This window comes from Mirounga angustirostris, unplaced genomic scaffold (assembly GCF_029215605.1).
Source record: "Mirounga angustirostris isolate CCGP_5_RB_7025 unplaced genomic scaffold, mMirAng1.0.hap1 SCAF_10, whole genome shotgun sequence".
NCBI classification, from domain to species: Eukaryota; Metazoa; Chordata; class Mammalia; order Carnivora; family Phocidae; genus Mirounga; species Mirounga angustirostris.
Window position 1 is genome coordinate 136,766,631 of NW_026991718.1, and position 12,987 is coordinate 136,779,617.

Genomic DNA, 12,987 nt, shown 5'->3' on the forward strand with positions numbered 1-12,987 from the left:
TGGGGGCGCGGTCTGCGGGGCCCGAACACGCGCACTGGGCGGGCGCCCCCCGAGTCCCCAGACGCCAGGCTGGACGTCAGAGCCAGTCCATGCACCCGAGGCCACGTCGGGGCCCTTTTCCGCAAGAACGCCTAGAGATGCCTCTTCTCACAAGAGCAGCACATCTGTGGAAGAAAAGAGAGCCGCACAAAGAAGAAAACAGCAATCCGCCCTCTGAGCTCCGGAAGATGCACACAGCTCACACGGGACCGACGCCCGCATGTCCTGGCTGCGCTCGCCGCCGGGGTGCATTCCCCGTGTTACAGAGAGCTGTCCTGACGAACAAAGTGTGTGGCCCCTGTTGGCGCTTGGCGGTGTATCCTTGACGTGGGAAACACCCTTCTCCCTCAGCACCGTCCCGCGTCTGGGTTGTCCATCCTTGGGATTGGCCGAGACTCGTTTCACGAATCCCCTGCTGTGAGCCTTTCATTGTTTTCCATCTTTTCCTTGAGCTGAGGTGTGAGTCCAAGGAGCCGGCCTCAGGGACGGGGAGGGAGGAGGAGGCAAGTCAAGGACGGAGCCTCCCATGGGAGTAGCTGGGGCCCTGGGGTCCAGCCCACCTCCTCGGGAAGCCTCCGCTGCCTTCTCGTCCCCTTGCGGGCGTCTCTGTCCTCTGCCTCTTCCTCAGAGGCCTGGCTGGAGGGCAGGGGCCCAGCGAGGCCACCCTCTTTCTGTAGGTTTGTGGTCTGACAGGACAGCGGTGGTGGGGTGAGGGTGGGAGCCCCGACAGGCCCAGCAGGACTCAGGTAAACGTACAGAAGGAGAGGGTGTGCTGAGCGGGCTGGTGCAGGCAAAGGTGACGGGAGGATGCCATGGCCTCTGACCCCTCCAAGGGATGTGAGGGGCTCTGGAGGGTTGGGTCCCAGGTCGGGGGTCTGCCCTCTCCTGGGGTCCCGAGGGGGGTGAGCAGTCAGGGCAATGTTGGCTGGGGGTCCCCCAGATCCAACCTGTAATAAATCCAGCTTTGTAAATAAAGTTTTATCGGCACGCGGCCACGCTCACTCGTTTACGTACGTACGTGGCGGCCTTCCTGACACAAGGGCAGACGCTGGTGGCCGCACAGCTGCCCCCACCCCAGACCACTCTGAGGTGGCACGTTCCTTCGGATGGAGCAGGGATCGCACCCGTGTCCTCGGCTTCGAGGCTGCTTGTCCGCCAGATCCAGGGTTGCAAACGAGCAGCCCAGAGACAGGTTCGGCCCCAGAAGTGGGAGGGCATGTTGTTTTTAAGACGTAGCATTTAAGCAGGATATTTTTGTATACAAGACCCAATTTCTGGATTCTCTTAAAATTGGGAGGCTGTGGATCCTGGGGCCTGCTCTCCCCCGGCAGGAACCGCAGCCCCATCCTCCCGAGGCTCAGGACCACAGGCCCCGGGTGGGCACCCGTGTCCTCTCGTGAAGCCGCCAGCAAGACTTGGGGGTGGAAGGGGGAGGGAGAGAGTGCAAGTGTCTCCAGGCAGAGGGAGGGAAGTCTCTGTGTCCACTGTGCAGACCACGAATGTCTGTCCCCCCACCCTGGCCTGCCTCCACACCCCCTCAGCAGCCAGGACCCCACCCCCGTGGCTGGCTGCCTTTGGGGCCTACCCTGCGTTTCCCTTTTTTTACCTCTCACCCACCCCTGCTTGCTCAGCCTGCTCAGACCCTGATGGCCCCTGCCCAGCTGGTCTCCGGGGCTCTGCTCCTGCCCCTGCATCTGCCCTCACTCAACAGCCAGGCGATCCTGTCCACGCACAGATGTGACCATCGCTGTCTTCTCAAACCCTCCTGTGGCTTCCCGTCTCCCCAAGTCAAGTCCAAACATAGCTTCTGCTCCTTGTCCACCCTCTGGCTCACCTTGCCCCTGCTCACTGGCCTACCTTCCCGGCCAAACCAGAGTGCCTGCCCCAGGGCCTTTGCACTGGCTGTTCCAGTTGCCAAAAACATCCCTCCCCCAGATATCCACCAGCTCGCTAATCAAGCATCTCCTTAGCAAAGAAGTCTTGTCTGGCCAGCCTGTGTAAACCAGCAGCCCACACACCCCCAGCGTCCTCTGCCCCCTCTCCCGCCTCCCTTTCCTACACAGCCCTTGTCACTACCTGATGGGACAGGTATTGCCTATTTATTGGCTGTCTCCTCCCCTGGAACCATGGTTCTCAACCAGGGTGATTCCCTGCCCCACCGCGGGGACACTGGGGGCGTCTGGGGAGAGTTTGGGTTGTCACAACTTCGGGGAGATGCCCCAGGGCATAGGACAGCCCCACGCAGAGAATGACCCAGCCCCACGGAATCCTTGGCTTCCAGAGCTAGGGCACGTGGCTGCTCAGTGGTCAGGTGTGAGATGTGCATGCATGGCCACGACGACTGTCCCAGCCCTGGGCAGTGCAGATGCTGTGTCTGTGACCCAGGGTGGGTGGCCGGGAGGGGCTCTGAGGAGGAGACATGCCAGGACTCAGGGACCAAGGTGGCCCCATCTCCCTGGACGGGACACCTGCTCTCATTCTTCCCAGAGCCTCCGACCCCCAAAATCCTTGGTGGTCATTCCTGAGAGCTCATCTCCCCTCTGTGCCCAGCAGAGGGAAGGGGAGAGAGGGCGGGTGGGTGGGCGCCGAGCACCCCGCCCACCCAGCGCTGTGGATGAGACAGAGGCCTTGGCACCTCCATTCCCCACGCAACCAGCCAGGGAGGAAGCTATCCCTGCAGTGCTGGCATTTTCTCTCGCTTCACCTGGCTCGGCTGGTTCATGCGGCAGAAAGCAAACCCGGGGGGCGGGGGGCGCGAGGAGATGGGGGTGAGCGAGGTTTGTCAGGGAGTACTGCAGGCTCACGCAGCCCTGGGTGGGAGGCAGGCGTCCCCACGCACCCCGAGTGTGCAGAGAGCAGCGGAGGCACCGCTCCACCTGGTCCGAGAGCAATTTCATTCCCCAAAATGACTGTCCCATGGGCAGCCACTCCCGCCCCCCGGCCCCCGGCGACCACTGTTCCACTGTCTTGATGGACGGGCCAGTGATGGACGCTTCACATCAGGGGGGCCTGGGAGCCTGTGGCTTCGTGTCCGCTCCCTCCGCTCAGCACGTGCCGTCGAGGTTCATCCGCGGGTCGCTCCTTCTCTAGCAGAGCCCTGCCCCCGCGCGTGCGTGAAGCAGTGTCTACTCACCCGTGGGCGGATGGACAGGCAGGTTGCTTCCACCAGTGGCCGTGGTGGCCGGGCAGCTGTGAGCCCTGGAACAAGCATTTGTCTGGACTTTTTCCAGCTCCCTTGGGCCAGGGCCAGGTGCAGGATTGCTGGTCACGTGGTGACTGAGCACTTGAGGACCTGCAGCCTGTTCTCCTCGGCGGCCGCACTCCCCACGCCCCCGGGCATGAGTCCTGATGCACCTGACGAACAAGAACAGTGACCCGTGACCCCTCCTCCCGCAGCGGCCATTCCAGACGCCCTCCTGCTCGTTCCCAGGTGCCAATCGGACACCCAGGTGCTGAGCAACATGAGCTCCGGGTGCAGGAAGGAGGCCCTCAGTTTACTCATTTCTCAGTTCCCACAGTGACAGCAGTGAAAAGCAGGAAAGCACGAGGGGGCACGTGGCCCAGGGAGGGAGCCTCAGGACGCCGGCATTGACCCAGTGAGCGGGAGAACCCTAGCCTCATTCAGGGAGGGACGCTGGGAGGGTCTGTGAGTTGCAGTGTGGACACCAGGCTCTCAGCCTCAATCTACACCCGCATCCCGGCCGCCAGCACGCTGCAGAGGGCCCGCTGCAGATGCCCAGTGTAGGCAGGGAGACATGTTTGTAGCATGGTAGGGGACACGGGTCCAGGAGCTGGGGACACCATTCTCAGGCTGGGAGGCACCCTGGGCTCCACCAGCACGTGGGGGTGCAAGTCGCAGGCCTGATATGGGCCGGGCTGCAGTCCTGGCGGCCGGTGTGGGGAGGAGGGCCCGCAGGGGCATGCGGGAGGCTTTGATGCTTTTCTAGGGCAGGTCAGCCGGCTGCATTATTGATGGATGTTCTGCAAAATTTAAATGCTGAGCTATGGGGAAGGAAGCGAAAACCCCAGGGACCACCCATGTGCAGTTTTCCTCCCTTCTCTTGGAACTTGAACATGGCCAGATCACATTTTAATGAAGTCACTGCGGCACCACTGCTGACCAGGCAGAGCAGGAATACCACTGGGCGGCAGGCGGGGCTGGCCGGGGGCACCTGCGCACAGGTGGGAGAAGCCATCACCAGCTGGCCTCCAGCAGGGGACACCGCAGAGACACAGGCTCGCCCACTCCCCACCCAGCCCGCTCCGCCAGCTCCCCTGGAGGCTGATTCGGAGAGCAGAGACCCGCTGCATGATTCAGCCCGTGGAGAAGACCTCTGTGGGTCCAGAGCTGGGGCCGGGGTCATCTTTTTGTCCCAGGAGAGCAGGGCAGCAGGTTTCAGGGACTCCAGATGGCCAGGCCCCAACACACTGTCCACCAGCCCTGGGCGCCCCCCCCAAGACTCAGTTCGATCCACCACAAAGTAGGGAGGGTTTCACCCCACACCCCAGGCCCCTAGAAGGTAGGTGCGCCACAGCAGATGTGGTCTGTGGGGTCACCAGCGAGAGGCGCTAGAACAGCACTGAAAACCGGCCCCCGCTCATTCGTGGCCCCAGGCCCGGCCTCACGTAAATGAAATGCACCTTCGGCCGAGAAACAGGCCCCACTTAATAAACACGTCAAACCGCTAAGCACACCAGAGCCCTCCCACGAGGTCACAATGGGACAGTTATGTACGGGTATCTGCGTCCAGGGACGCCAGGCGACCGGCCGCCTCCCTCAGACTCTGCGTGCCATGCCAGAGGGGATTTGGTGAAGGAGAAAAAAGTTACCACTCCTGGGTCTGAAAAGTGTACTTTCTAAAGCAAAAGCAACAACGCAGGAGCCGAGCCAGCCCCCAACCCCGAGAGCTTCCCGAAGATGCAGATCCCCAATCAGGGCTGAGCTGGCCTGGATCTCAGAGGCCCCACCCACGGGAGGCGGGGCGCGGCTGGGGGCCCTGCTGACACTTCCTCCTTGTGGCTGGGCGATCGACCCCCCCACACCCAGAAAGCCCCCCACCCGGCCTCCAAAAGCAAGATCGGCACACCTTCTAGTGGGGGTGGGCTGCACACACAAGTGGGTACACACGTGTGCAGGCATGCGCACACACGGATGTACATGTGGATCTGCACACGCACACGCGTGCACACTCACATACCTGTACATACACATACACACGCGTGGGTTCCTGTGTCTCCAAGGGCAGTAGTCCATACGGTCCCAGGGAAGAGGCTGTGAGTCCAGGATAAGGGAGTAAGGAAGGTTTGGAAAAGTGACCCCACGTTCCAATCACACTCTTCTTCCTCTCTTCTCTGGCTGAATCCCTCTCTTCTGCGGTCAGCCTGTACTCTCTCTTGTCCTTTGCTCTAGCCCCTTGTCGTGGTGGCTGGTCCTGGGAGGCGAGGTGGGGCATGAGGCTTGGTGGCTCCTGTCCATGTCTGCTCCACGGTGTCCCCGTCCTTCCGACCCGGTGATCAGACAGGCCGAGCCCTGATGGCAGGACCCACGGGGTCCCAGGTGAAGCCTCACCGAGTGGGACCCTGCCGTGTGCCTAGAGCAAGGCCAGTGCAAGGGCAGGGGCGTCACGGACACCTGGGTTCCCTCCAGCAGCTACAGGAAGGGGCCCAGCCCCAGGCCATTATTAGGCTCCTGGGGCAGCCCTCACAAAGTACCACAACTCCTGGTTACAACCCCTACAACTCACAGACCCTCCCAGCGTCCCTCCCTGAATGAGGCTAGGGTTCTCCCGCTCACTGGTACTGGATGTAACTCTCCCACGGCTCTGGGGGCCAGACGCCCAAAATCAAGGTGTTGGAGGTTTGGCTCCATGTGGAGAGTCGTTAGACCCACGCTGGGCTCCCTCCGGCCTCAGTGTGGCCGGCACTCCTGGGCCCTGAGGCTTGTGGCCACGTCACTGCCCCCTCTGCATTCATCTCACTTGACCTTCTCCTGCAGGACACTTGTCATGGACTTGGGGCCTGCCCTCACCGGGGATGGCCTCATTTTGAGCCTTCCCCTCCCTTCATCTGCAGAGGCCCCACTTCCAGGCCCTGGGGTTCCTGAGAACTCGGATTTGGGGGACACTACCGCACTCGGAGTGGGTGCCCTCGCCCTGGCGCTCACTCTCCCCAGAGAACAACCCTGTGATCCTCGCTGCCCGCTGCCTCAGGCACGACCCAGTCAGCACACAGCTGCCTGTGCTGGGCGGTGGGCTCGTGAGCTACGGATCCTCTGTGCTTTCCCCCCATGATGCCCAGCAGGGCCCCCGGCACCAAGCAGGGCGCAGACAGTGACGGTGACCAGGGAGTCCATGTGCAGACGGGAGGCCTGCTCTCTCCCTCCGGCTCCTGGGATGGCCAGAGCCTTCCACTCTGGGGCTGGCAGCCATGGGGGCTGAGTCCTGTGGGTGCCCAGCAGGGGGACTCTGGACCCCTCAGCCCTACAGAGTCAGCCCTGACCCCATCCCAGGCACCCACCCCCCACCCAGCCTGCTGTGCTTTGTCCTCTGGAGACGCCTGCGCAGCCAGGCCTGGGGGTGGGTCAGCCTGAAGGGCGTCCCTAGTGTCCACCCCTCCTCGTGCCCAGCTCCTCCAGTCCTCCAGGATGGAACTGTCCATGCTGCAACCCCCGCCTCACCATTGTCCTCAACCCAGGCCAGCGCTCGGCCCAGCGGGAAATGAACTACAGATGCCTGTGGCCCAGAGCTGTGCCCCTGGACAGTCCCCACCCGTCCCCGGGGAGAGTGGCCTTGTCCCCAGGTCATATTCCAGACGGCAGAGAGAGTGGTGAATATGACGTCCTGGGCTCTGGAGGCCCTGCCCGTGGAGCATCAGCAGGCAGAGGACAGGCCACGCTGATGCTAAGAAGAAAAGCAGAGTCTCAGGGAATAGCAGGTGTGGAGCATTAGACCAGGTGTGGGGTAGGGAAAGCAGGTATGGGAAGGGGAACAGGTGTAGGAAGAGAGCAAGGGTGGGGGGAGAGCGGGGGTGGGGGCAGAGCAGGTGTGGGGACAGAGCGGGTGTGGGGGGAGAGTGGGTGTGGGGGGAGAGCAGGTGTGGGGGCAGAGCAGGGGTGGGGGAGAGCAGGGGCGGGGCAGAGCAGCTGTGGGGGCAGAGCAGGTATGGGGGCTGAGCGGGGGTGGGGCAGAGCGGGAGTGGGGGGAGAGTGGGGGTGGGGGAATCGGTATCCCACTCTGGTGGAGGGGAGGCCTGGCTGGTGGGAGGGAGCCAAGTGTGGGGCAGAGAGAATGGCCCTCAGCCTCCCTGGGGTGGGAACGTGCTTGAGGAGCAGCGAAGTGGGGGAGGGGAGGGGAGAGGGAGGCCAGAGATGCTGCCCCTACTCCTGGAGTGGTAGGCCTCCACTTCTGCCCCGGGGAACAGAGCCGGGAGGGGATGCTGTGCCTCATCCCAGGGAGAGGAGAGGAGCTGGTGAGCCACTGAGTTGTAACTGTCCATCCAGGGGCACAGGACAGCCACTCAGCCTCTCACACGGCTTGCCTCTGAGGCCTCAGTTTCTCCGTTTTGTCAGGAGAGGTGACAGGGAGGCCCCTCCAGCTGAGACATTTCCTGGCTCCCTCGGCCGGGATCCCCAGGTGTGCTTTGCAGGCTGGGCCTAGACATTCACAGAGAGACCTTTAAAACTACGCCCTTGTGTTCAGGACTAATTTCTACTATGGCGGATGATGCTGGCTTCTCATTTATAGTGGCAGCATGAACTCGGTTTCGAGTGTACGTATCGAAGGACAAGGAAGCCTTTGGTGCAAGGGGTAATGTGAAGACAGAACCTTGCAGAAGGCTCAGCCTGGGACTCGGGGGCCTCCTCAGGCCCCCGGATGAGGAAGGCCAGGAGCGGCCTGAGGTCACAAGAGTGTGGTGGCGGCACCAGCTGGGCCTGGGGTCTCGCGGTCCAGGGCTCCGTCCTGCAGGGCAGGAGGAGCGTGTCCAGCAGCAGGGGAGCGGGGTGAGCGTGAGCCCTGCATCACCGGCTCCTGCAGGCCTGCGAGCGCCAGGCCAACTTGCCAAACCTTGGTCTCTCACTCCCTCCTGTAAATAACGCTTACCGAGCACCTGCCGTGTGCTTGGCACGGAGCAGAGCGGAGCCCGAGTCCAGCCAGCCGTGGGAGCCGACGCAACAGGACGTTTACAACACCCACGGTGCACGCGGTCACCGGCAGAGATGGCAGAGGGACGCGGACACAGACAGGGGACTGGGCAGCCCCTGTGACGAGGGGACGCCCACCTGCAGGAAGGATGCTGCTGAGATTCTCTGCAGCTTAGATCTCAAAGTCGGTCTCGGGAGGGAAGAGAAGAGCGGACTGAACCAGAGAACCTTGGGAGACGTGAAAACCGCTTCCGAAGCCGGCTGCCCGCCGCCCCGTCTGAAGATCGGACTTGGTTCTGCCGCCTTCCCTCGGGAGGACACCGCAGGGACCGAGCGGCGGCCCATGTTGGGCACAGATGCAACCAGAGTTCTGGAGCAGGACCGCTCACCGGGGCGTGTGGGGACCCGAGGCTCGGATTTGGTGTGCTGGCCTTCCTGCCTGCCCTGGCACCGTCCCCAGCAGAGGCAGAGCTGCGACTTAGGGCGCCGCTTCGATGGCCAGGAAGGAAGGGGCAACTTCTTTCTGCCTCAGGCGGTGCCACAAGGTCAGGCCCGCTGGGTTTCTGAGCGGTGGCGTCCACGCAGATGAAGGGGGATCCTGACGGAGCTGCTGTGGGGGTGCAGCTGCGCTCTCTGTGTGCCACCCGTCCCACATCCAGACGGAGCCGCGCCGGGGGTCTCCACCGAGGTGGCTGTGGGGCCACCACTGGCTCCATCTGCATTGCAGGCATGACAAAAGCCTGAGAGCAAGGACTGCCCTTGGAATCCCTGCGGGCACCTCCCCAGCACCCCGCGTGTCCTATGCGGCCCTGGGGTGGTCATGTCACTCAGTGGCCCCAGCTGTGAGATGAGCAGGGCCGTGCGCCGGGCTGACTTCCCTGGGCCACGTGTTCTTGCTGCTCACACTGCCTGTCCCGGCTTCTCCCCCGGGAGGGTGAGCCCCGCGCTCCTCAAGAAGCAGCTCTGAGCACCTCCAAGGGGAGGTCAGGAACAGATGCCAAGATTCTGGCCACCCCATGGGGTGGTGATTCACCTGACATAGTGATAGGTGGATAGAAGGAGGGAGGGAAGGAGGCAGGATGGATGATGGGGGACAGAGGATGGTGGGTGGATGGAGGGATGGGTGGGTGGAGGGGTGACAGACAGAGAAAGAAGGGAAGGACATAAAGGTTAATCTTTTTTTTAAAGATCTTATTTTTATTTATCTGAGAGAGACAGCAAGAGAGAGAGAGATTAATAGAACGAGTGAAGGGAGGGTCAGAGGGAGAAGCAGATTCCCCGCGGAGCAGGGAGCCTGACACGGGGCTCGATCCCGGGACCCCGGGACCATGACCCGAGCCGAAGGCAGACGCTTCACCAACTGAGCCACCCAGGCGCCCCAAAGGTTAATCTTTTGAGAGAAAACTTCTGAAACATGATGCAACACCCAGGCAGATATAAACTATTTCTATTATTTGTTTCATGCCTCCTTGGTTGCAAGTTCTACCCATTTTCACGAATGTCAACTGTTTTAGTCGTTTACTCAATTCCCTTAACGAACACAGCTAGAGAGCCTACCGTGGACCGGGCACCAGGCTGGAGTCCAGGCACACAACCTCTCACGGTGGGGACTGCGCCACCACCCCTCCCCTCACGTCCAGCACCCGGGGGGCCTGCTGAGGAGCCCCTGCCCTGATTGACCTCCCCATGACCCACCCCCCAGCTAATAGTCCCCTTGAAGGAGAGACCCAGGGACCACAGAAGAGCTGAAATGACAGCCAGGGTGAAGCAGGTGGGGGAAGGTGGGGGCAAGAGCCCCCCCAGACCCCTGCACACCCTGCCCTGGAGTAGGCTAGGTTGGACCCCCCCCCCCCCAGCCAAGGTCACGGTCACGTGGGACTGTGGGCTTGACCGATGGGAGGACGAGAACGAGTCTAGGTAGAAAAAGTGGGCGGACCCTCCTGAGCCCCTAGAGCCCCCACCCCAGCCCGTGGCCCAGCCAGACTGACAGCATGGCTTGGTCCCCAAGCTGCCCTGTCACCTCCGGGCAGCACATGCCACCTCTTCCGGAAGCCTGCCCTGGTTTCCCCAGCCCTGGCTCCCCCAGAAGTTTGTGGCGTCCCCGCCAAGCCTGCCCTGCAGGTCCTGGCTGATGCTGCCTGGAGTCGGGGCCCAGGGCCGACACACGTCTTCCGTAAAGGGCCCCACAGTCAACGTCTCAGGCTCTGCAGGCCACGTGATCTCTGTCACAATCACTCAGCTGTTGTGCAAAAATAGCCACAGTGTGCAAATGAACGGATGTGGCCCTGTACCGATACAACATTACTGACAAGACGAAGCAGTGGCAGGTAAATGTGGCCCGCGGGCCGTAGCGTGCCGGCCTGACCCATCGTACGCACGCGTTGGATCGCGTGATTCCCCTCAAAGCCCCTCAGTGACTCCCAGCTGTCCACAAATATCCAGATGCCATATCGGGCGCCTGGGACCTCGGTGGACAGGCTCGCCATTCCTCAGCATCTCTTGTCACTGACGGTCACTCAGGAACGTTTAGTGCACATTCTCTGAGCACCTGTGTGTTGGGCGCGGCCATCGGCCCTGGGGACATGGGGTGAGTGGGACAGCTGTGGTCTCCCAGAGCTCAGTCTGGTCAGGGACAGAGAGGACGAGGAAGTGACAGCACAGGACTGAGACAGTCAGAACTGGGGTGGGAGCCGCCGGCGCAGAGACCAGTCCAAGGGCAGGTAACGAGGGCCTGGCGCGTCTGTAGGAGCGTCCCTCTCTCTGCAAAGTGTCCATCCCTGGTTGTCCAAGCCCCACGCAGCACGGTGCTCTCTGGGCACCCCCATTCTCCTCCTTTCTCTCTTGGCACCAAACACGATTGTACCTACCGAAGCTGGGGCCGCTGAGGAGAAAGCAGCCAGGCCTCGTGGTGCCACTCCATTGCCCACAGCAAGCGAAGGGGAACGTCCTTGCAGCAGGGTGGGGGCCAAGAGCTCCCAGGGGCCCCGCGGTCCCGACCCGCCACAGGGACCGGCCATGGGGAGCGCGTCGGTTGATGAAAAGGATGAGCAGCCTGTAAACTGAGACCCAGACTGAAGCGCTGTGCCTTCCCACCCCTTTCCTTCCAGAAAGTTCAGCAGTACACCGTCATCGTCCAAGCCACAGACATGGAGGGGAACCTCAACTACGGCCTCTCGAACACAGCCACGGCCATCATCACGGTGACGGACGTGAATGACAACCCGCCAGAGTTCACGGCGAGCACGGTGAGTGGTCGCGTCCCCGGGCAGCTGGCTGGCTGCTCTCCTCGAGGCTGACGGATAGCGGCCCCGGGGCGCTGGGCGGCAGGAGCTGATGCGGAGGCCGGAGGCGCTGCCCCGGAGCTGGCCTGGGGGAGGGGGGTTGTGCTCCCATCAGCACTGGGAGGCCCGACACGGAGCGACCGTTGACGCCCGAGAAGTGTCCGGGACCGAGTGGACTGGACACTCTTTCTGAATCCAGAGTTGACCGGTGGTATTGGGGCTCAGCCACTTTTGGAGGCAGGCGTGTGGCTGTGTGCACAGTGGGACCTGCTGGCGGATGCCCAGGTGGGGCCTCGGCCGGGGACAGGCCAGTCCCTGCAGGAGGAGCTACCCTCCGCAGCCTACTGTGAGCAGCGACCTGGGGGCGGGGACTGGGAGCTCTTCCCCTTCAGGCACGGCTGGTGGGCTGCCGCGGAGCCCCACACCGGGCTGCTCTGGACCTAAGTGACCCAGTGTCCTTGGTGGACACTCGTGCATGTGCACTCGGGGGCCAGAGCCCCTGAGTCACAGGGACGCCGGCAGGCTGCAGCCGCCCCGCGGGTTTCCGGATCGCCTCTCGGAGCTGCCCCTGTCCTGGGGTCCGGGCCACTGGAGGGCCAAGGGGACGAGGTGTGACAGCAGTAACAGTAACAGGCACCGCACAAGCCACGCTGGGAGCCCTCCCCTGCCAGGCTCTAGTCCCCCGGCGGGGATGCCGAGGCTCGGAGAGTCCAAGTCACTGGCCCAAACCCACACCGCTAGACCCTAAGTGGGAGCAGCTGGGATTGGACCCCAGAAGCTGTGCTGATTCTGCAGCAAGGAGCGGGGGCGGGAGGGGAAGGAGGTGGGGAGACAGGCAGGAGACCCTCCTTCTCCCCAGAGCTGGTCATCGCCAGGAAGGCCTCCCTCAGGCCAGAGTCCCGGGGACAAGCCCAGCCCAGTGCCTGGGCATCCCCTCATCCTGCTTCCCCATGCCCCACGCCCTGCGTGCTCCTGCCCCGAGGCCCAGAGTCCCAGATCCCCTGCGCCTGCACCCCCGCACCCCCACTTCCTGCACCCTCGGCGCTGGCGCCACGACCTCGCCCGTGAGGGCACAGCGCCATCTAGTGGGCAGAGGGCAGGCCGCATGCAGGGGGAGCCCCGCTCCTGGCGGCAGAATCAGCACCGCTTCTGGGGTCCAAACTCCGAGCGCGGGCGTTTGTCCAACCGCACCCAGATGTGCTCCACAGACGCTCCGTTGGACGAAGGAAGCCAGAGCCCCAGAACCACGCGCCCCACATGACGCCACCCGCGTGACGGAGCAAGGTCGTAGCACAGGCCAAGGCCACCGTGGTGATGGGCGCGGGGCGGGGCTGCTCCAGGGACGGGCAGGAGGTTGCTCCTGGCCGGTGGCAAAGATGTGTGCATCATACCACATTCCCGTCACACAACGAGCAAAACCTCTACCTGACTCGAGGCAGGAGAGCCACAGGTCCCTCCGGGAGCCCGTGTCTTGGAGCGGATGGGATGTGCCCGCTTCGGCCCCCGGTAAGTTAGACACCAGCCAGC

General features: G+C 63.0%; 1 protein-coding gene across 1 annotated transcript in view; it reads left to right on the forward strand.

Moving 5' to 3' along the window:
- The window catches only part of CDH4 (cadherin 4), a 528,918-nt gene that overhangs the window by 492,787 nt on the left and 23,144 nt on the right, over positions 1–12,987 (forward strand). Inside the window, exon 8 of the mRNA XM_064573410.1 lies at positions 11,287–11,424. Within this exon, the coding sequence (XP_064429480.1) occupies positions 11,287–11,424 (138 nt within the window). The remainder of the gene's footprint in view (positions 1–11,286; positions 11,425–12,987) is intronic.